Here is a 24203-nt window from a genome sequence, read left to right as displayed (position 1 = left end):
TGAAGTGGTCAACGCTTTTATAATTTTGTTGGTTGACTGTCATGGTGCAGGTTTGAAGTTATCTAGTACGCTACCTCAGCTACTCCTTCTGAAGCCAACTTTTTTGGCATTACACACAAGATTAGTAGTCATCTGATGCTTGGCTCACTAACACTATGTTGTCAGCGAAGTCAAAATCTGATAGTTGTTGTTATTACAGCTATGGGATATCATATTCATTCCCATTTATTACTTTCGCCATAATAAAGTCAACAATAAACAGAAAGATAAATGAAGGGAATAAGGAACATAGTCGTTCTTCAAAGGTCAACCGGTGGGCGTTATAGACAGTAAGAGAAAAGGATGTCATAAATAAAAAATAAATGACTACTGAGTTCAATATAGTAGTGGCATGTGTTGTCATGACATTGTAGCTCAATCAAATGCATAATAAGATAATAAAGGATATATCAATTGTGTATCATAATAGTTCGCCTGTTTTACTGTTACCAGGTCTTTTGACGTGAAATCTAGGTTCTACAAGTAATATTCTTGAACCTCTTTTATTTGCTAATTGCTCTGAATTATATTGTAAAAATGGCAGCTAATTTTAAAAAATCCAAGCATGAATTTACTATCAGACAAAAACAAAGTAAGAGACATACTCCAGAAACGTTCAAAAATTTTGACTTTGCTGATGATACAGGACTCTCTAGTGATTTAACTCATGAAAGAAAACAACTTTTAGTTTGGTTTGGCTGGTTTTGAATTTCACGCAAATATCTCTTGTGTACCTAATTTTGCAGTTTAAGACTAGAGGCAAGGCAACTAATCATCACCACCCACTGCCAACTCTTGGGATACTATTTTACCAACGAATAGTGGGATTGACTGTCACATTGTAACGCCCCCACGGCTGAAAGGGCGAGCATGTTGGATTCAAACTCGCGACCCTCGGATTACGAGTCGAGTGCCTTAAGTACCTGGCCATAAATTTGAATAAGTTTTGAATAAGTTGAAAATTGAAGCTTCACGTAGCCTCCCAGTGGCACTGTGGTGTGTTTGCGGACTTACACTACTAAAAACTGGATTTCAATACGTGTAGTTGGAAGAGCACAGATAGCTTATCGTGTAACTTTGTGCTTAATTCCTAGTAAACAAACTTCGCGTATGGGCTTTCGTAAAACGCCAGTTAAACAAAATGTTTTAATATCGATATTGATGAAAGTAGAGTACTTGTAGAGTGATAATTTTATGTAACCAGGATCATGTACAAAAACCACAAAAAAAGAGCAAAAGTAGAATCAGTCAAACTTGGAGAGTCTGTAACACAACTCAAATGATTTAGAAATGTAGAGAAATTGGAAGGAAAGAAAATAAAAAAATATTTATAAGTACAGTGGAATTTGTTTTATTGTATGAAACAGAGACTTGGACACTGTAGAAGATGTTGCAATGAGTACTTGATGTATTTATACATGAGAATATCATTAACAGTGAAGGTACCTAAATGATAAAACAATGCAATTTAAGTTTTATATATAAAGAATTAATCAAAATATGTTTAAGTAGCTAATCCCATCACGGTCATTGAGTTAATGTTTAGTTTTGAAGTAAACAGGCAACTTTTTGATAACAAGCTAATGCTAATTACTGAGAAAAATGCTAAACATTAGTTTCAAATATATTTATAACGAGTACCTTTATGAAAAATTGGATAGGATATCAAACACAACAAAAGGAACTAAAATAGAGTTTATAGAACACTACTTCAAGGCTAAATAAGAGCCTATATTAGAGGAATATCTGGGAATCAAAAAAGATAACTCAATTTAATATAGATTGAGCTATTAAAATGTATGCTAAACATGGTGGCGTGGAAGAAAATCTTGGATTTTCCGACTGAAGTCGACCGATGATGACAACTTGTATACAAATCTAGAGAAGGTAATGCGCTGAACATATAATGAAATATTTGTCTGAAATATAAACTCTGGTCCTATAAATGGATTATTTTTTCCTTTATGCAACGTTTCACACGTGTTGTGGAAGGGAATGAAATACATGACTTTAAATCAATTTTACAGAATTTTAATAGGAACTATAGCAGCTAGCTAGCACATCATATGATGCTCAAGGAGTCTCATATTGCTGGACCTAACAGATGGACTGCAACCAATTAGCTACCAGTCCTAGCCATAAATGCGTGGTATTGGAATTATGGTGCCTTGATAACAGAGTTTAAAAAACCAGTTGTAAGCTGTCATGTAGAATGATGAAACCCGATACTTGTTTGTTTCACGTTAACAGACTTGGGTAGTTTGAAGAACTATCACTACATTGTATATATTATGAAGAATGATAGCGTAATGTAATGATGTAGACTATTTTAGTTGATTTTAATTTGATTACTGGCTAAAATCAAGGGATTCAAGAATACCTTATCGTACTGCAATATCCTGGCCAATGTTATATAACTTGCATTGGTTCAATTTCAAAGGAAAGTACCATGCTTTTGGCATCATAATATAACACGCCATGTCTAACAGAGGTCTGAGACAAATAAGACTGTTAATCTCTTTCGGTATGCTCAAAACTTCGATCAGAATCTATGTGAGCCACCTCATTATGTTATATAAACTTGCCTGAGGACAAGGAAAGATAAATCATGAAAATACTCTACACTTCAGGATTCTTTGATAAGTGGGTGGTGAAGTGTTTCACAAAATGTGTAATATGGTGGATTGCAAGTGTTAGTAACAGAAAAAATAGTGTTATTAGTAGGATTGGTCACTAAAAATAGGGCACTGATATCACAACACCAGTTCTCGAGGTAATAGCTTGAAAAACATTTATAGCTGATTGTAGTACAAAGAGTGACATGCTCAACAGCTATACATTTATTTGATTTATGGCAAATTATCATCCATTCGAAAGTGCAATGCCACCAGAATAAACTTGCTGATAGATAGTATTTCACAATTCTTTCAGCGTATGGAAGTGTATATGGTAAGATTATTAAGAAATGTTGAGTCAAATAAAACAGTATTCTGAAAAGACAGTTTTCAATATTCTTCATGGAACTGGAAAACTCATACAGTAGAATACCTAAGACATCAAATAACTTTAAAACCAAATACCAGTTCGATCTTCAACTAAGCCTTCATCCACAAAGTAAGGGAAATCATATAGAAAGATAGCTCTTTGACATAAAATATGCATTTTAGTGAAACTACGCGTAGTTCCTGGTACCATTTGTAAGATAACAGACAGAGATATGAAATTGACCAAGACTCACAGGTCAAAAGTTCACAAGGTTACATGATCTGGTAGTTATGGCTCTGCTCGTGGGTTCAGATCTCGTCACCGAACATTCTCACCCTTTCAGCCATAAGAGTATTATAACGTAATGGTCAATAGCACTATTCGTTGGCTAAAGAGTAGCCTAAGAGTTGGTAGTGGATGATGTTGATTATCTGCCTTCCCACTAATCTATCATTTAAAAATTAGGGATGGCTAGCACAGATAGCCATCTTGTAGCTTTGAGCGAAAATTAATAAACAAACACAAGCCTACAGTCACACCTAGAAACCAATATTTGTTTCAAGAGCGAAAAAGACAATTCGATTATATATTTATCTTTCTTGATGTAGCTTCAATTTACATCTCTCCAATTTGGTCAGTGGTGACCTTATAAATTTAAAACACTAAAATCCAAAGTTCGATTGCTCATTATGAACAAAACGCAGATGGTCCATTGTGTAGCTTTGGGCTAAAGAAACAACAATGGAATATATTTCTGTGTACTTGGTCAGCTTAAACATAATATTTGAAATTGACTTTCGCGTGTATTGGAAGATAGAAAGTTTGTCAAGATATGTAGTTTAAAAATGACCTTACAATATTCGCAAAAACTTATTACAATGGGAATTGCGGTGTCAAGCAATAATGCGTAATCGTAGTTACCACACTGTACAAACTCCATGATGGAAGAAATAGCTCGAAAGGCAACACGAGACATGTTATATTTTTATTATTTAATAGGATCAACCCTCAGTAGAGAATTAAAAAAATGCTAATCTGAATTACTTTTGCCCAGATCTAATTACACGTTATGTTTATGTTTCTTTCCTTCTTTCTTTGCCTGAGTGAATACTTCCACCATGTTAACCTAGCAATGCTTATGATAAAAGTTCGTTCATGTTAATGACCTTGTGAAAAATTATTTCGGAAATGAGTAATGAACTTAAGTGAACTGATTTTTGTTTGTTTTAAATATTTTGATGCTTCCCATGATCCCTTAATTTACGCCTATGATCTTATGTCGTTGCAGCATGTACATGTGTATAGTTTGTTTGTTTTTGAATTTCGCACAAAGCTACTTGAGGGCTATCTGCGCTAGCCGTCCCTAATTTAGTAGTGTAAGATTAGAGGGAAGGCAGCTAGTCATCACCACTCACCGCCAACTGTTGGGCTACTTTTACCAACGAATAGTGGGATTGACCGTTACATTATAACGCCCCCACGGCTGAAAGGGCGAGTATGTTTGGCACGATAGGTATGCGAACCCGCGACCCTCAGATTACGAGTCGCACGCCTTAACACGCTTGGCCATGCCAGGCCACATGTATATAGATATATGCATGTAGCGATTTTGGAAAGATTCCTATGGATTTTGTTGTTTTTTAAACGCTGAAAAGCAAAGAATGTTCTGTTTTTTCTGAATAGAGTATGACATGTTTATCCCACAAACATAATTGTGAGACGTCTGTATAATAATTTAAAATATTAATGAAAAGGCAGTTTTTGTATTCCTCTATTGCATTATAATATTTGAATCTATTTATTGTGTTTTTAAGCATGCATTATATGTACTGATGATTTATACGTAATATGACTCCTTTTGGCATATTTAGTTTGTAATTTATTTGTTTGGCCAATTCGATATCATGCTTTTAATACTGTTTACATTTCGACGATATGATGCACATAACTGCGTTCTTTTTTATTCTTTACAGATGGAATGTAATGAGTTTTTGAATTTGGAGGTAAGCTAATTTTGATCCAGTTTTTAAACTATCGTAAGACAGCGTTGATTGGACATAAATAATTTTAATTTTACATAAAAAGTAGGTCAGATATTTTGTTCAGCTTCTAAAATTATCAAGAATTCCTAGAAACGGAATATCATTGTATCTCCAATGTTTTAGGTTCTGGATGGATACCCTTGACTGTACTGCAGATAATCAAACGTATCTTGTGTTAATCAAACCGTTTCGAAAACAAAATCTCTCTATTCATGGTCACTCGAGAAGATAAAAGCTTACTGCACAAAGAGTTTTTTTATATTTTTTAAGTATTTAATTAATCAGGACATTTCACAATGGAAAAAAAGAAGAAAGAATAAGCAAACATCTGGTATAGAAAGGTAATGTGATTAGGAAAACGCTTATGGAGTTTTATAAAGCCGGTTTTTACAATACCTTGGTCCGGAATGGTTACTATCGTTCGTGTGGCGAATTATTTTTACTTGTACAATCTATATAAATATAAAAGTACTGTTTGTTGTCTAGTTGGATGTCCAGCTAACTACCTCGCAGGCTGTGAATGTTTTGTTTGGTTTTGAATTTCGCGCAAAGCTACACGAGGGCTATCTGCGCTAGCCGTCCCTAATTTAGCAGTGGGAAGGCAGCTAATCATCACCATCTACCGCCAACTCTTGGACTACTCTTTTACCGACGAATAATGGGATTGACCGTCCTATTATAACGCCCCACGGCTAAAAGGGTGAGCATGTTTGGTGGGACGGGGATTCGAACCCGAGAACCTTAGATTACGAGTCGAACACCTTAACACACCTGGCCATGCCGGACTCAGCTGTGTACGGATCTTCACCAAATGTGGCCCATACGGTGGCACATATAAGTTTTCAGTTTTACATTTTGCGGTTTTTGTGGGCGTTTTTGACCGATACTTTGGCCCATGCTGATGGATCTTCACACATATTTCACATGAAAGTTTGTTGTATCCATGCGGGGGTACCACAAATTTTTGGTTTCACATTTTATGTTTTGCAGTTTTGATGGGTATGTTTTTTTACAATTACACAAAAGGGAAGCAGTTTTTCATGTCCTAAGATAACCTTTCATTAATCATGAATTTATATAAATTCCGTCCAGGATAAGTATTTTTCTTTATTTTTAAGCACAGATATACACAATGTACTACATGTGCTCTGCCCAGAGCAGTTATCAAAGCCAAACATTTAGCTTTATAAACCCTTAGACGTACCGCTGAGCCTCCGGGTTGGGCCTGGCATGGCCTAGCGCGTTAAGGCGTGCGCTTCGTAATCTGAGGGTCGCGGGTTCGCGCCCGAGTCGCGCCAAACATGCTCGCCCTCCCAGCCGTGGGGGCGTTATAATGTTACGGTCAATCCCACTTTTCGTTAGTGCGCTTCGTAAAGGGTCGCGGGTTCGCGCCCGAGTCGCGCCAAACATGCTCGCCCTCCCAGCCGTGGGGGCGTTATAAGTAGTCTCCCAAGAGTTGGCGGTGGGTGGTGATGACTAGCTGCCTTCCCTCTAGTCTTACACTGCTAAATTAGGGACGGCTAGCACAGATAGCCCTCGAGTAGCTTTGTGCGAAATTCCAAAAACCAAACCAGCTTTGTGCGAAATTCCAAAGAAAGAAAGAAAGCCTCCGGGTAACGTATCCAGACGCACAGAAGTGTGTCATGTGGCCAAAACAACCTGTAGGACACACTATGTGTCATTAACAGAAGGGAAAATTTACCAATAGTCCTCCTTCTGTAGCTCACATTGTAGTAATTCAAACTACCACATATTTTTAGTGAATGTGCTCTAGTAGACACTTAATTAACATACTAAATTTCAAAGCAATTTCCTAAGAAATACACGAGATATAAGTTCGATTGCATTTCTTTCTTTTTTCTCGCCGAAAGTACTGAAATATATTTGATAGAAAAACATATTTACATTACAAGAATTTTATTCACATTTGATACATTGATAGATCATTTTAACCTACAATTAGATGATAAATTTGGTCTAAATGTAAGTCACATGTGCAAAGTTATTTAACAAAAACCGCTCAACTTTAATCAAAATTTTGCGCAAGTCTACGCGAAAAAGATATCGGTCTATAGTTTTTATTACAGCCTCATCTTAGAGTAAAGATGGACCGTTTTTACTTCTTTTCATTCGTGTTAAAGACGATTGATTTGGAGCAGCAAAACTATAAGGCGAAAAGTTGTGCAGAAATATAAATATTGGTTGGACAAAACAAACTAAATTAGCTCTTTCTAACTCAAGCTATTAAAAAATCATATAGGTGGATGGATATTATTTAGTGCCAACTTTTAAGCACAGATTAGCTAAATTGTATGAAATTCTGCTAAATAAAAAGCATTTAGCTTCATGTGATACTAACTTAAGCAATTAGCATAAATAATAATGCGTGATATGGTTGTATCGAGTGGATGAGGGAGATGACAAGAAACTGTTAATGTAGTTTTTGTGGCGTTGCTATAAAGAAAGTTATTAACACTGTTTGAGAGATAAAACTACCACCATATATTTTAAAGCGTCTGGTTTGATCTGTAAAGTACAATTCTGTTCCGAACAATAGGGTTGCGATCCCGAAACTAATGTTGGTTACTATCGAGTGTCACTTCCTTACTTGCTATGGTTTATTGGTATGTATTGACAAAAAATCATGTCAGATCAAAAACACCTTAGGTGAGGAAAAAAGTTGTGGCCAAAAACGGATTGAGCGTATAAATTAAAGGAATTAAATCAAAATTAGAGGCAACACTGGTAGCTACACTATAGCATTGATAATACTTTTACAGTAAATATCCTTTCATTAGTTAGCCAGGCCGCGTTTTTGTGTTTTACTTAACATTATTCTCCAAGCCGAACAAGGTAAAATAAAGAAAATGTGAAAGTATATTCTTGATGACCAATTTCACACGACACAGTACTCTAATTACATTTTTACGTGTATCATAATAATATATAATATTAAATTTAGTATAGTGAATGCTTTTCTTTAATGTTCACGAATTGTACATAGATTAATTCAAAAGTATCTTAACGTAAAGAAGTCAAAACTTCAAATTAAGTATTTACGGTTAAGAATGTTATCTCTTTTTGCATTGCAACTGAATGTCTTTAGTAAAAATGAAAAAAACACACACCACAGGTTGTTACTTTTATATTCTAATAAACTCCTATTCACTACAAAATTATACATTAAATAAAGATATATTTGCAAAATACATCATACAAAAAGTATGTCTTCGTATTATTTGTTATTGTATCTTGTACTACATTTAATCAAAGTATTCGTTACAGCTGTATGAGTTGTCTCTATGCTATTATTATATTATTGAAAATATAAATTGTTATAATAAAGACAATAAATGCATGTTGATATCTGTTATTTTCAAACTCGTGAAATTCTGGAAATCTTTTATTGAAAATATATATTTGATAAAGGCTTCTTTTACTGTCCAGTTAACGATATATATTGTTTTCAAATATATTTCGTGTACTCAGTGGGGGTAATGGCAGGAACCACGGTGGAATATATATCTTTATATAATGGTATTTATTATTAATGCCTCAAATAAACTTCAAATTTTCAGAACACGTAAAATCTAGAACAGTGTTCAGTTTGTTTGTTTGGAAATTTCGCACAAAGCTATTCGAGGGCTATCTGTGCTAGCCGTCCCTAATTTAGCAGTGTAAGACTAGAGGGAAGGCAACTAGTCATCACCACCCACCGCCAACTCTGGGGCTACTCTTTACCAACGAATAGTGGGATTGACCGTCACATTATACACCCCCACGGCTGGGAGGGCGAGCATGTTTAGCGCGACGGGGGTGCGAACCCGCGACCCTCGGATTACGAGTCGCACGCCTTACGCGCTAGGCCATGCCGGGCCAACAGTGTTCAGAGCAGAACATTTGTGATATTATTTTATTTACAAATGTGGAGAATATAAATTAATGTTTTTTTACGTTAAGCACAAACCTACACCATGGATTATCTGTGCTCTACCCACCACAGGTATCGAAACCCCGTTGCTAGTGTTTAAGTCCGCAGATTACTTTTGTACCAATGTGAAGGATTCAAATCCATGAAGATAAACAACGATTCTGTTTTTTGTTTCAAATTAACCACAAAGCTACACAATGGTGTATCTGTACTCTACCCACCATGGGTATCGAAACCCAGTTTCCAGTGGTTTGAATCCGAAGACATATCACCGTGCCACTGAGGGGTGGGATAAATTGCAAAGTTGTTGTTAGTTGATGTTGTTGTCATAATACTGAGCTAACATTAGCGATGTCTAAACTCGTACATCTTAAACTGGTCTCTAAGAATGTTAGCTAAAAATGAACAAGTGTTTTATTATTAAATGAAACCAGCTGATTTTTCATAAATTATTATCTCGTAACTAGTGAGACTTTTGTTTTCTAGTTCATAAAAACTATCATGAAACTATAACGAAATAAAAATAGTTAAAAAGTCAATTTAACCGTAAAGGGATCGAGATTTAAATGCAGCGAATGAAGTAAATAAAAGTAACAACGTTTCGCCTTTCTTAAAAACTAGGACATTGCTTTGTATGTAACAAGTAACATTGTTAATTTACTGACATACTGTCGAGAACAAAGCACGCAATTAATTTAAAGTCGGCTCTATATTGAGTGGCATTTAATATTTTTTTGGGGATCTGTGAAGAAAACCTTTCAATACAACCCTGCATACATCGATTTCAAAATAAGAGTATCACACTTCTGTTGGCCTAACGAGAATATTAGTTCCTAGGGATTTAACAGCAATGTTATAGAACGAACAATACTGATCAAAACAAGAATATTGTAATTTATTTGCTTTAACGAAATCAAACATTGTATATTTAATTATAAAAAACAACTGAAACGCTATACATTTTAAACATTTTTGGAGTTTAAATGTATGTGATATGTAAAACCTTGCCTCAGTATGGCCAGGTGGGTTAAGGCGTTCGACTCGTAATATGAGGGTCGCGGGTTCGAATCCCAGTCGTACCAAACATGCGAAATTAAAAACAAACAAACAAAAATGTAAAATCTTACAACTCTTTCTCGCTTACAACGGAATGAAATCAACAGTAATGTTAAACCATACAATCTGTATTTCAGAGATTTTGACATTTTTTAGATTGAGTAAAGTTAAGCAAATTTATTTATCTTAATTTTTATAAGTATAAAAACAAATATTTCGGAAAGTAATTTGCTTTTCTTTCTTTTTCTGGATCGCAGAAGAAATAATACAAATACTAATCAAACACATGACTGAGCGAACTTTCACATTCTTCCGATTTATAAAACAAATAGAGCTTGATTTATTTTAAAGTTTGCTGTTTCGTTGACACCACAAGCATTTTATTTATTGTTTCCTTATAAGATATTAGTTGATTGTCATTATGCTGAGAACATGCTTCGTTTCAACTGAGAACAGCTTACGGACTGGACTCACTCAACGTTGTCACATCAAACACTCTCACTGATCTGAATATTTGAGTAACTTAATGTATGATTATGTTTTAAGTGAAAACTTTCTATATTTGTAAAAGATTGGCTTAGAATTTACTTGAACAGTGTTTTTAGTAAGAGCCTTTGTTTTCCATGATATGTAGTTAATTCGTTTCACACTGTGTGAACAAATCCTGGCTCATTTTAGCAGCTGAAGTCATACCTACTTCTTACTGATGAGTATCTGTTAGTACGAATTCTTGGTAATCAAAATTCCTAAGGTAAACGAATGTAGGAGACATATTTCACTCTACTGGGAAGTAGATATAAGAACTTTAACTTCTCCCATTTTGAAGATAAAGTTTATTAATGATAATAATTACAATAAGCTTGGTAATAGCATTCATAAGACCATGTGAATATCTCAACATAAGGTTCTTATGAATATTAACGACTTTCGATATATACAAGTGCTACTACACAGTGGAAATAGTAGTAACTATTGTTAATACAATCGGATGGTATCGCTGTTGTTCTCCATGTTCATCCTAGTTTGTTTTCTGCCAGATAAAAAGTAGCAAACCTTTCAATTTTATGAATTTTAACAAAGGAAACTAAGTGTTCTTGTTATGATAAACTTAAGACTATTTTTATCTTATGGTGAAGAAACTACAGAAAATATTATCATTTTGTAAAAGAAAAATACATGATTTATTACGGTTGATTTTCTTTTCTGTTCATAGCAAACGTTGATTTCTGGAAAGACACTTATATCTCTTTCTAGTTTGATGGAAGTTAAGTATTTTCAATTTGTGTTGTAACAAACTTATCCAGTTGCTATGTCTCTTGTGTTTAACGATTGCTCACACTATTTCTAGTTTCATAGTGTACAAGCACTAACTATGTACATTGATATTAACAGTTAAATATTATTTAAACTTTCTCTGGAGTACGTCCCACATGGATGCAGCGAAAAGCTGGTTATGCTACTGGTGATGTCCCATTCCAATTAACTGTTGCACCTTGCCATCTGTAACAGAAGAGAATTACATGCTACAGGCTTTTATTTCGGTTACATAATAATTAGACTCTTTAATATTGTGCTACGAAACAAGGGACCGTCAAAACGTAAATAACATTAAATATTTCTTAATGACACACCAGATAAGTTTAATTACAAAATACAGGTTAAAACAATTTCATTAAATTGAAATGGTTAGAAACCCTGGCAAACATTTTAACACAGCGTAGTATCATTCTCAGTGGCTACATATATAGTGTACTTGGAAATCCATTATTTCATCAGTTGGATATTTTTACCAAATGCAAAACAACGTTACATGAGGTTCGATCAACTAAGGAGACTTACGTTAGTTCTAAATACGTACACTAAGATAGCAATGCAAATTATCTCTATACTAAAATAGTATAAAATAGATAAATTAGATATACATTTAGAAGGGCACTATATTATGTTAAAACGTTTTTATAACTATTTTCGTTTAATTAAATTGTTTTAACTTTTGTGTTTTGTCTGAAGTGTCACTTAAATGATTTTTAATGCTACGATATACTCTTGAACCCAGTAAGAAGAACAATATGCACAGTCATGTACTGTTACTCCGTGTCATTTTCAGCTTCCAGCCACAACAAAGCCTAACGGTGACAAGTTAAACTAGTGATGTGCCCGAATGTATTAAATAACCTGACTTACTTGGTCAAGATTAGACACTCCAGTGGAGGGGTACCATATTCTTCTTGAGACTTGTTAAATCTGGTATCTGTTGAGGTAAAAACATATTCTTGGAAATATTGAGTCTACATGTAATGTTACTACCTTGCGATCAAAGTAAGCTACCAACTCAGAACAAAATAAAACTCAAACTAGTTAATCAAATATAATGTTCTTACGTTCTCATAAAGATGAGAGTGTTTTGTTCTATCAGTTGGGTACCTTCATTTCAACGATATTTTTGGCCGCAAACTCATTTACGTTAGTCCTAATTTTATATACTAAGCTAATAATACTTATAATGTTCTATAATAACATTAGACATATTAAACATTCTAATCAGTACATTTCATGAAAGAAACATTAAAGAAAAATAATAAAGGAAAAAAATTACACTTTACAAGTATTTATTATAAAATATATGGAAGTTTTAGGGGCCATTTATATAAATGCTTGAATACACGTGATGCTACAAAACGCCTGATTCCTCCCCCTTCCTAAAAAAAACAACGTGTTTTATAACAAAACAATGAGAAATGTTTTTATTTATTTGTACACTCAGAGAAGAAAAAAATTCGTTCTATTGTTGAAGTTTTAATATCATGGGTAACTAGTAAAGTAAATTGTAAAACAAAACAAAACAATAATACCATTTATAATAAATTAAGTTGTTTTGTTTTTATTTGATGAATGACTACCTCTGAAAATATAAATACTCTTGAACAGAAAATGTCTGGTATGGTTCCAACACAGTATACTGGTAAGAACAATTTATTCTTTCTATCTTTGGTAACTTTTAAATTAGTAACCCAGATGCCTTGTAGAGCTATTAATACAACTAACAGAAAACTAGCATATGTCTTTTGAGAAACAGAGATGTTAAAGAGTAAAAGTAAATACCAATTGGACCGATGTCAATCTAATGTCAATCATTTGTACTACAGTTAATCTTCAGAACAGTTTTAACTAACATGAAGTACATCACTGAAGAATGCCACAATCAGTGATGGCTGATATACAGCTTGTATAATGCTTTAAAGTTTCTTTTAATTGGACGTTGGTTTATATGTGATTGAGAAAATGTCTTTTCAGGTAATTGAAATTAAGATAATTGTACTTAAATAGAAACAACAACAGAACATGTATTTTCTTTTATAAAATTAATCAACAAGATTTAACAAGAAAGTTCTATTTTTAGAACATTACGATCTAATATAACACAGATTAATGCAATGTAAAGAGACGCAGTAACATGCTTATTTTGTTAGGATAATATAACAAACACGTGTTTTTTTCAAAAAACTGCTGAGTACGAGTCCTTGCCAGAATAAGACAACAGAAATAATGCATGCAAAGTAGACAACAGCGACACATTTAGCGTAACCCGCCAATTATTGCCAAATCTTACAACCTCTATCTGAACACCAACTATATAAAAATAGCAATTGCTGTAAGAAATAGTGCTATATACAGTGGTAATAAACTACGAATACGCTTTTACTGTTTCGGCGAAGTGTAGGAAACAGAAGAAAGTATCACCATCGCCATCTGAGTAGGGAAATCTACTCTGGTAATTCTCCATTATTAAACCTTGCTGGAATACAAGCAACCTCGAGTAACGATACACAACAATAAAATAAGGAACCTTTCAAGTGGTAGTTTCCAATTAATGTGATAGAAAACACACGAGTTGTAGTTTCCAATTAAAGCGTACGTTAGGAAAATACCGGATTTTTTTTTATCTCGGAAAGTGAAGTTTTAAAATATTGTCAGCAGTACAAAATTAATGAGACCGAAATAAGTTAAAAATTCCTCATATTTTATTATAAATTTCTTGTGTGATCCCACACTACAGTAGATATCACTTGTAATAATTATATAGTGGAGTCATGACAGGGATCTGTAGTTTGAGCAAACTGCCAGCAATAGATTTTTCAGCCTTGTTTGTTATCTTTTTTTGCGATTCCTATTTGTAAATTTTAAATTTACATATATTATTATCTTGCATATTGTTGTTGTTTTTAAATGCAAAGCAAAGGGCAAAATAAGACACAACACTTATAAGCAAGTATAGAATTTTACCAGTAGAAAATCAGCCTTTCAAATAAAAAAATACTTCTGAATTGCTCTAAATGAAGCTTCGTGTCTTTTGAAGCTATTATTTATTAAGCAAGGTGGCTTTGTGCCTGAAGTTTCGTGTAAACGTGTTGAACACGCCTGGAGTACAAAAGAAGCTGCACTGAACATCACATTTATTATGTATTCATAACAACCTACATTAATTTTAAGTTGAAAAATAATCAACTTTTAAATAATTTTATTGTAAGTTCGTGAAGCAAAAATATGAATATGTTTGTTTTGAATTTCGTGCAAAGCTACACGAGGACTATCTACGCTAACCGTCCCTAATTTAGCAGTGAAAGACTAGAGGAAAGGCAGCTAGTCATCACCACCCACCGCCAACTCTTGCGCTATTCTTGTACCAACGATTGCGGGATTGATCGTCACACGTATAGCTTTGTACTAAACAAACAATTTGTTACAAAATATGGAAACATTTTAGTCAAGACTGTAGTTGAACTGAAAGACATTCCTTTTAGTCAAGACTGTAGTTGAACTGAAAGACATTCCTTTTAGTCAAGACTGTAGTTGAACTAAAAGACATTCCTTTTTTCACTGAAGAATAAAATATCAACAAAGAAATGACACAAAGACAATTTTATCGACGCCATATTTTTACTGAAAGTGTATTCATTGTTTCCATGGCTGTGCTATGCCTTACCTAAACTAATTATTGTGGGTTCAGTCTGATAGGGAGCGCTGTTGTAGTAATGAAGATCAAACCGATGTTCTGCTCTATGATCCCTAGTTAAATCTCTATTTGGGTTAAAGAGAACTCCATACTGATCGTCGACACAGGTAACCCAGATTGGAAAAGTAGGAGTTTTCAACCTACTTCCAAGCTAGAAATAGGAAAGGTGACTTTAAACTTATTGGGCAATATCGACAGTAATTATCTCTTAGATAACACATGCATCATATATTTGCATGACACAATAAAGATATTTACTCACTTACTACTAGGTCTAGGTACAAAAATAGTTACAATTATTACAGAGATGTAAACAGATATTTAAAGATAGCAATTATATTTATAAACATTGATGATGTAAAGAATTACAACAAACTTTAAAGGTTCATACCTGTGAACATAAATCATGATTTCTTCTCCAAACTAAGAAACCAATTTCGCTTCTTCCTGTAATTCCAACTTGAGGTTTAGCCTGGTAGTAAAATCAGTATATTAAAGCGTAAAATATAACAGATTATTGATTAGAATAAAATACAAAATCATTTCTGTTTAAGTGATAACTGATAGATTCCAGCAAGTAAAATAAACTGGTCGTTATTAAAGAATATTCAAGTACGTAATCTAAACTGGTCAGTTGCAATATTTTATATATTACAAAAATAAAGATGAATATTGATAAGGATGGAAGATTGAAGAATATACATAATTAAAGTGACTAGTTACATATTTTATCCTTTATAAGGACAAAACTAACCACTGGTAAGGGTGAATGATTCAGGAATTTATAATTAAACTAATCAAATAATTCTTTTATACCTTACAAAAACAAAGCTGACCACTAATAAGGATCGATTCAGGAATATATAATTAAAACGATCAGTTGTAATCTTTTATGTATTACAATAATAAAATTAACAATTAATAAGGATGCTTTAGTTCAAAACAACAACTGACCAATTAGAGTAATTTTTCGATTATCAAATCCAGCTGGTCATTGTAGAATATGATTTAAACTCATTATATAAACTAGCTATTATAATTAAAAATATTAGAAAATATAGCTAAAGTATACTAGAAAGTTCGGTTACACTGTTTAATTATTAAAATGCTAACTGTATTTTTCATTAAATATAGCAGTCTTAAACCAACGAATAGTGGGATTGACAGTAACATTATAACGCCCCCACGGCTGAAAGGACGAGCATGTTTGGTAAGAGGGGGATTCGAACCCGCGACCCTCAGATTACGAGTCACCTGGCTATGCCAGGCCGTATAAAACAATTAAAAAGACAATCGGAATTTGTCATACCATAGTCATAACCGACGCTCTGTTAAGTGAAATGAAATACAAATACTACACAAATTCTATTTACAGTCACTATCATATATTAGCTAACGCTTTGAAGTGAATCACAAACTTAAAACTACTTCAAAATTTGATAAACCGTCGTTAGATCTGAAAGGAAACATTTCGATGTTTCTGTTATATGGAGAGATATACATTGGAAGAATGAACGCTAGTCAGTTTATAGCAAGGGGTTGCAAAATAGCTACAAGTATCTTAAAGAACTGTCAGCAGAACACAGAACCGAACTTCAAACTAATGGCACAGAAGACTGGATCCCTGGAGAAACAGCAGACGATTGGTATTTCTTGATGTTGTCTTACCATAACTGAAGGGTATATACTCTAAGATTGAATCAGATGCTCGCACTCACAACTGGATGACCCTTCCAGAAGCTCAGCGATAAGCTTGAGGGCATATATGCTAAAAATCTGAATTCGATACCAGTGGTGGAGGTCGCGCAGATAACTTATGGTGTAGTGTAGATTTGGATGTTTAGACTCAAGCACAACCAGACAGCATACTAGTGTGGCCTGTATATTAAAAAGAGACTTTCCAAGTCTGGCCTGTAAGTCAGATGCCAAGTGAAGAGCACTTTGCTCACAACAAGGCACAAAACATATCGCCTAAAGTAGTACTAAAAACACATCCAGTGAACCAACAACGTAGGAAGTGATATTCTTTTTAAAGATGAGTTACGATTTAACTTGCAGCCACATAACAAGTGGGAGGATTTGAAGCCACACTCAAGCCCCTCTTCATGCAGTGTGGTGTGGGCAGAGAAAAGCATTGATAAATGTACTGACCTCTATGTCCTGCAAAGTAGTACCACTCATGTTAAGTATTATAAAGATCATGTATAACGATCCTTTTAACTGCCATGTTCTAGTACGGTTAGCCTTGACTTAAGCGTAATGTAATCTATCACACATCCTCTTCAAGCTAAACCTGTCCATTCATTTACTGAAAACAAAGAAACTGGTTGAACAGAGTAGCCTGAACGCTAGCTTGCTTCCTGCCCCATTATACTTACATTAGATACTCTGGAAAGATCTGTTACATCCAGTTAAAAGACTCCAAAACAAAATATGATCTTGGAACGGCTCTTTCAGAGGAATGGTTGAGACATCTTCGGACCTTATTATTACCAATATTTTATACATGTAACATTGGTGTCATGATGGTCTTACAGTTTGTGGTGACCATACTCCATACTGAAGTTCAATATCATGAAATTGTAAAGATGTAAAGCTACTCCTACTAAATGCTCGTTTCAGCGTGTAGGCTTAGTTGCCAATCAGTAACATTATATATCACATAAGTTATTATTTGATGCTTCATTAGTATAAAAGTTGAAGATGTGATTACCTCGTTTTACATCATTGACTTTTGCCTTAACACAGTTAACATATTATAAATTCCACTTATTCTTTGATTTGTTAATTGAAAAGTGTGATACCCAGACCTATATTTAAATTCAAGAAATTGTAAAGCCAGGACTGGTCTAGACAATCTTCACTTAAACAGGTACAAAATATTGAATTAATAAACAAGTTGTTAAGTAAGTGAAAATCAAACGCATTCTTGTAACGGACATAAAATATTAATGCCAGAAGATCACACGTGTTTAATATTAAATAAAGAACAACTGACAGTACTATGCAATAGAGGTTAGAAAAAGTTCTCAAATAAAAACTTAGCCATTAGACCTCACCACTGTGTCCACACCTCCAAAATGAATCACACCATTATGCAGGAATGGAGTAGCCCGACCAGTGATTAATAAGGTAATAAGAGCTTGACTACATTCTCCTAAAGGTGTCAGCAGCTGGCTGTATTCTCGCCCTAAGTCCTCATGTATCCTATAAACGACAAAAATGAGTTTCCCTATAGTGATACTTATTAATCAATTAATCATGTTCTATTGTTCATTCTCAGTTGATATGGAAATCTCTATTGTGTAAATGGAAGCGCATTAATTGTTTATAAATTAGTGCAATATTCTCACAAGTCTAATAGGCTTTGAAATATCAGCTTTCATGGCGATGAGAAACCTACTTGAAGTAAAAATGTATCTCAAGGCAGCTGGTATGGGTGTTAAAACTTTTATTAAAATAAAGTACACAACAACGTTCCGATCTTTCTAAAATAAAATAAATATTATGACAACATAGTTCCCATTTATGTTGTTCTTATTTGGTTTTAGTGGATACATCAGAGTGATTAATAATCATGAACCACATATGATTTGTTAGTGTAGGATATTGTTCAGAACAATATATAGAATATGTGTAATATTTATATTTACACTTTTTGTTTATTGTATTTATCTCTTACAGAGGGAAAACAATTAGTTAATATATAGAGAATCATTCTTGGAGTTTAAATTGACAATTACTATATTGTATATGCGCTACCTGACAGAAATGAAGTTGAAAGCCTTATTCTACACTGCCATAGCAAACTGATAAAATATGAAGTTTTGAGCACGTTGAGTGAATAGTGTCATCAACATTAAGCTTGAATATTTTTTTGTTGTAGTCCTCCTGGTGAGCGTTCGTAAATTATCTTTTCGTGTTGGTGTCAGTTTTGACAACTGTAATATACTGAGTGGGTCTGGATAAACCAGTTAAAATGTAATTTAAATTTATAGTGGTTTAGCCATAGCAAGATAAATCTTAATTCACAAAAATAATGTTATTTACTCACCCTTAGGTCAAGTCTACACAGATTATATGATCACACATATATATATATGGTTATGTGATCTGAAATGCAAATGATTGATCATTCATCTTAAGATTTCCCAGGTCTAGCATAGCTAAGCCTAAATTTTAGTTTGCATGGGAGTGTTATCACCTGATAGACTGATATCAGATTCAATCACACGAGTATATGGTAGCATAAAGAATAATAGAACTTAATTCATATAACGTATATTACATTAAATGTAACACTTCGCACAATTTAGAAATGTTACACACACATACTAATGCTTATGTTTGCTCACACCATACTTCCACTACTGACAAATGCGTCACGTTTCTTATGGGAATAGAGTTGGTTCTTGCTATGATCTTTTTTCTAAATACTTTTACACCTTTTATTTTATTACAAGGTAAAATGCGATTCAGATGTATAATAAAACTTCTTAGTTACGTGAGATCACTTACATTATTCTATACCTTTGATATTTGATTTGCTGTAATGTTGCACATTCTGGTTATATTTTAATTGTTTTTACAATGTATAGTTAATCGATTTTTTTATAATACTAAGGTATTAGGGTCCAGTCTTCTCTTTCATTGCTTTATAAGTGGTTTCACATTCATCTGGTATGGACACTATATGCTATTTGTTACCAGTTTTCGACAGCCAGTTTCTCTGCATTCAGATGATTTCTCTGACATTATGAACAATTTGTATTCTGTGATTCACATCAAAGTCATAACTGACGTATACAATGGCAATCTCTCTGTTATGTATGGTTTATGATAATCAAATGTATTTCGAGAAAATTTATTTTTCCTGTAAACGGACTCTTGAGAAAAAAAAGAAAAGAACCCGCTGTATCCGTTAGAAGAAAATGTATTGTTTCTCCTATGATATCAATATCTTCTATCAGTTATAAAGTAAAACGCAAACCGTATAATACCAAGGCTTGCTCTAATGAATATTGAGAAGGGGTATTAAAGATGTAATAAATGGAAGGGAAATTGTAAAGACTTCAGACTTACCTATCAAGGCCTCGAGATAAGAGTGTGCTGTAAAGCAACATTAACACTCCATGGCCAGACTCTTGTTGGAACTAGAAAAAAGAACACTGAGTTATAATTATTAGTTATGCCTCCAATATTTCTAGAGGACTTTCATTCCATTTCTACTACAACCCTGTTATAAAAATATTTAAGATGTAATCCACAGATATATGATATTTTTCCTCAGAAAAGACGTGGTATGAAGACTATGTAATGGTCAGATTATTAGTTTGTTTGTTTTAGAGTAAAGCCATATTAGATTATCTGCTGTACCTACTGCGGGGAGATCGAACTTCAGATTTTCGTGTTGTAAAACTACCATAGGTAACAAAAACCTTAAATACAAGATACGCTTCATGTTTAGTTCAGTTTTATTTATAAAAAGGTGCAAATAAAATCAAGTTTATATCTATATGTTTATTAGGACTTATACTACTCTAAACCGGATTTCGATACCCGTGGTGAGAAGAAACATACAGCCTATAGTGTAGCTTTGTGCTTATCTACAAACAAACAATATTTTAATTATGAATCGCTAGTTGTTTTATAAAGATAAATTACTGAAATGTCAGCATATTATTTTAACATAAATATTCATTCTTTAATTGTTTTTAATAATTACATATACAAAATGTTTTTACCAACTTTAAAAAAATATATACATATATTTATATTTCATTACTTATCTTTGAGCTCTTAAAACAACTGTTTTACATATAATGCATTAGAATGTTAAGTATTTATTATAGTTTCTTTCAAAGTAATTTTATAATTCAACTAATATTTTCGAATCCTGCTGTGGTCTTCTTCGTTATACATATCTCAATCTTAGATGATGAAAATCTTGAAAAATAAAAGTACATTTAAATAATAACACGTGTAATAAATAATAAATAAATACAACTATTTGTGAAAAAAGTAAAAAAATAAACATTTTTTTTATTTTCTCGTAGCTTGTACGTCTGTTTCTCTTCAGTTGTGAAACTGAAAACTACACTGTGTTCCTGCAAAGTGGTGTCTCCGGATTTACAACGCTAAAATCAGGGGTTCGATTCCCCTCGGTGGGCTGAGCAGATAGCCCTTTGTGGCTTTGCTATACGAAAAACACACACACACTCCTGCAAAGTGCATTATTTAAGTTGTTCAATGATGTACACATTTTATGGTCATTGTTAAAAAAGATGAAGAAGATATAATAAAATACGTTTCTTCAATACTATGTACTACAAAAATATCTCTAATAACGGCTACAACAAATACGTAAATTACGACAAGAACACGAACTGGTTGCCACAACATAGAATTTTGTGTAATCTATGTAATAAGCCTTGATTATTAAACGCTTTATTTTGTTTCTAACAATGGTGCAGTAAAGATGTTAGGATATTTTGTTGGCCGCATAACTAAATCCATTACCAATATGTTTTTGTTCGTTTATTTGCTAAAGAGAACACATTCAAACTTTAACACGTTTAAAAAATCAGGATCAGAATTTCTACTTTGCTTTATTTTTGAGTGGAAAGTAATGAGTCTCATATTACGGACCCACAAAAAATGAGTGAAATTGTCCAAGTATCTGGTTTAATGATACGTTTATTTTTTAAATATTAGAATTATACTCTGAAGTTTCTCCTATTCATGTTCACTCCAGAGGAAAATAGATATTTCAGTATCACTAGTTTACAATAAAAGGCTTCGAAAAGTTCATAAGAATTTTTAAAGTCTATATAAGCTGTTTCTTTATACTTTTCCTGATTATAAATAGTGTTTTTTATATGACGAAAACTTTGGGATTTAATTGAAAATAAGAAATGCCACAGTTCATTAGAATTAAATAAATCTACTATAAATTCGAAGATTTTTTATTGCTCAAATTTAGCTTCGTTTTTGTTTTGCTTTTTCTGTGAAGCGCCATTCCATTCTCTGTATTTAATCATTCATAAAAAAATGCCTCAGTGGAGCTGCTAGTTTTAAATACGTTAATTCCTAATATATATTCACTGAAACGTGACCACACACATTCTGGTACCTTATAAATTATATGCCAAGTTTTCAAAAATGAAATATTTAACTGTGAGAATGAATGAAATAACCTTAAACGTGTAAATATTTATACTAGATCAAGCGAAGATTGCTAACAAACTATAAATATTCAGTACAACCTAATTTATGGTTTAATAAATTCGATCTTTAAAGATCTTTAATCTTTAAAGATTAAATATAGGCAGGCTGTTTTATTAAATACTGAAATTTGTATTTTTTTCTGATTAATTTATCAATATTAATCACACAATATAATAATAATATTGTATAATACAGCTTACAAACTTCCCCGCGTTACCTTAATATTTACTTTCTTAGTTACATAGATGAATATCACTTTCAAAACCACCCATAATATATGGTAAAAATTAGTTTTTTAGCCGCGGCATAGTGGCTTATAGAATGGCTCAATCTTTCAAGTAAAAACCTTTAGCTTACAGCTTCGTCACCTTTAGACCGATTTGGCATCATAATTACAGTTTTGGGCTCATGAGGTCCGATCCTTTCAACTGATGTATTTATCTCATAGAATAATTTCTCGAATTCTATCTAATAGAATTTCAAGTGCCGTGGTTATTGAGGGTTCCCTCTTACTTAGTTCATCTTGTGACTTTTAAGTGAGAATTTTTAGTTTACAAATTTGTAGGAAAGTTCATAATAAATTTAGAATTTATAGTAGTAAGAGTTAATTTTACTTCCTTATCTGGATGAATATTATAAGTACTCAGCAATTACGTAAATCCTAATGCATGCTTATTCAAAGAGCACAGGGTTCGATTCCCCTCCGTGGACTCAGCAGATAGCTCGATGTGGCTGGCTTTGCTTTAAGAAAACACACATACACATTCAAAGAGCATGTATTTTCCGTAAGTGCTACCATCTATCAATAATTATTTTAACTACGTTATTAAAACTTGTACCTGCTCAACAAACAACTAGTTTGATCCGTAAGTAATGTCATAAAACCTAAAACTGTAATTGGAAAAAAATGAAAATCAACTGCACCGAACTTGAAAGTGACGTTTTAAGTAACTAATGCACACAGATGAATCCTTTTCCTTCTCAAGTTAGGCCTGGCATGGCCAAGCGCGTGAGGCGTGCGACTCGTAATCCGAGGGTCGCGGGTTCGCGCCCGCGTCGCGCTAAACATGCTCGCCCTCCCAGCCGTGGGGGTGTATAATGTGACGGTCAATCCCACTATTCGTTGGTAAAAGAGTAGCTCAAGAGTTGGCGGTGGGTGGTGATGACTAGCTGCCTTCCCTCTAGTCTTACACTGCTAAATTAGGGACAGCTAGCACAGATAGCCCTCGTGTAGCTTTGTGCGAAATTCCAAAACAAAAACCTTCTCAAGCATCACGAATTATCGTATGGCGTAATAACAGACATCTTAAGGTAAAACTGAATTATCTTCTTTTTATTTAAAAAAAATTAAAAACATTATCTCTAACAGTAAATATATTAAACGTAAATGATATAAACCGACTTACAAGGTACTGATACTTAGAAAGACAGCTGATAACGTCTTCGTACTGTGCAAACTCAAACATTCTTAACTGAAACAACAGAAATGAGAAATGAATTAAAATATTTGGTGAAGCTCAAAGTAAGTTTCTTAAATATGTGCTTAAGTTACAGTTTATTTAGTTAGAACTTTGTGGCAAATGATAAAAATTCTTATTTGCACAAAAATAACAATCCATAAACATGAATACAGTGTTTTATTTATGTAAATATGTTTATTTGTGCACGAGCTCCTTACTACATTTACTCAACTCTGCAACTTTGTACAAATAATTACTGTCATGTACGGTAGACCGAGTTTAGGAAGAAAACAGTTTCTATCAGTTATAAAAATCACCAAATTTCTCTCCTTAGTAACGTAGTTACTCCACACATAATTATAATATAGAAAAAATTTAACTTTTAAATTAGCAAGAAATTGAAAGCGTCTTATATTTTACTACTTTTATCTCGAAGTTAATAACAAATT

General features: G+C 33.3%; 1 protein-coding gene across 3 annotated transcripts in view; it reads right to left on the bottom strand.

Annotated features, from left to right (window-relative positions):
• Nucleotides 1-8198: 8198 nt before the first annotated feature.
• Nucleotides 8199-24203, bottom strand: part of LOC143238929 (inactive ubiquitin carboxyl-terminal hydrolase MINDY-4B-like) — a 42041-nt gene continuing 26036 nt past the window's right edge. For 2 of the 3 annotated variants that reach the window (XM_076479581.1, XM_076479582.1), the window contains exons 7-13: nucleotides 23701-23766; nucleotides 20150-20220; nucleotides 18127-18274; nucleotides 15459-15539; nucleotides 15038-15218; nucleotides 12238-12304; nucleotides 8199-11553 (exon numbers count right to left, since the gene is read on the bottom strand). In XM_076479581.1, the coding sequence (XP_076335696.1) occupies nucleotides 11505-11553; nucleotides 12238-12304; nucleotides 15038-15218; nucleotides 15459-15539; nucleotides 18127-18274; nucleotides 20150-20220; nucleotides 23701-23766 (663 nt within the window). In that variant the 3' untranslated portion in view covers nucleotides 8199-11504. The remainder of the gene's footprint in view (nucleotides 11554-12237; nucleotides 12305-15037; nucleotides 15219-15458; nucleotides 15540-18126; nucleotides 18275-20149; nucleotides 20221-23700; nucleotides 23767-24203) is intronic. The other variant, XM_076479583.1, reaches the window with a different exon arrangement.

Source organism: Tachypleus tridentatus, chromosome 13, assembly GCF_004210375.1.
Source record: "Tachypleus tridentatus isolate NWPU-2018 chromosome 13, ASM421037v1, whole genome shotgun sequence".
Lineage (NCBI taxonomy): Eukaryota > Metazoa > Arthropoda > Merostomata > Xiphosura > Limulidae > Tachypleus > Tachypleus tridentatus.
Note: the sequence above shows the minus strand (reverse complement) of the source record. Positions and strands in the feature narration are given on the sequence as shown.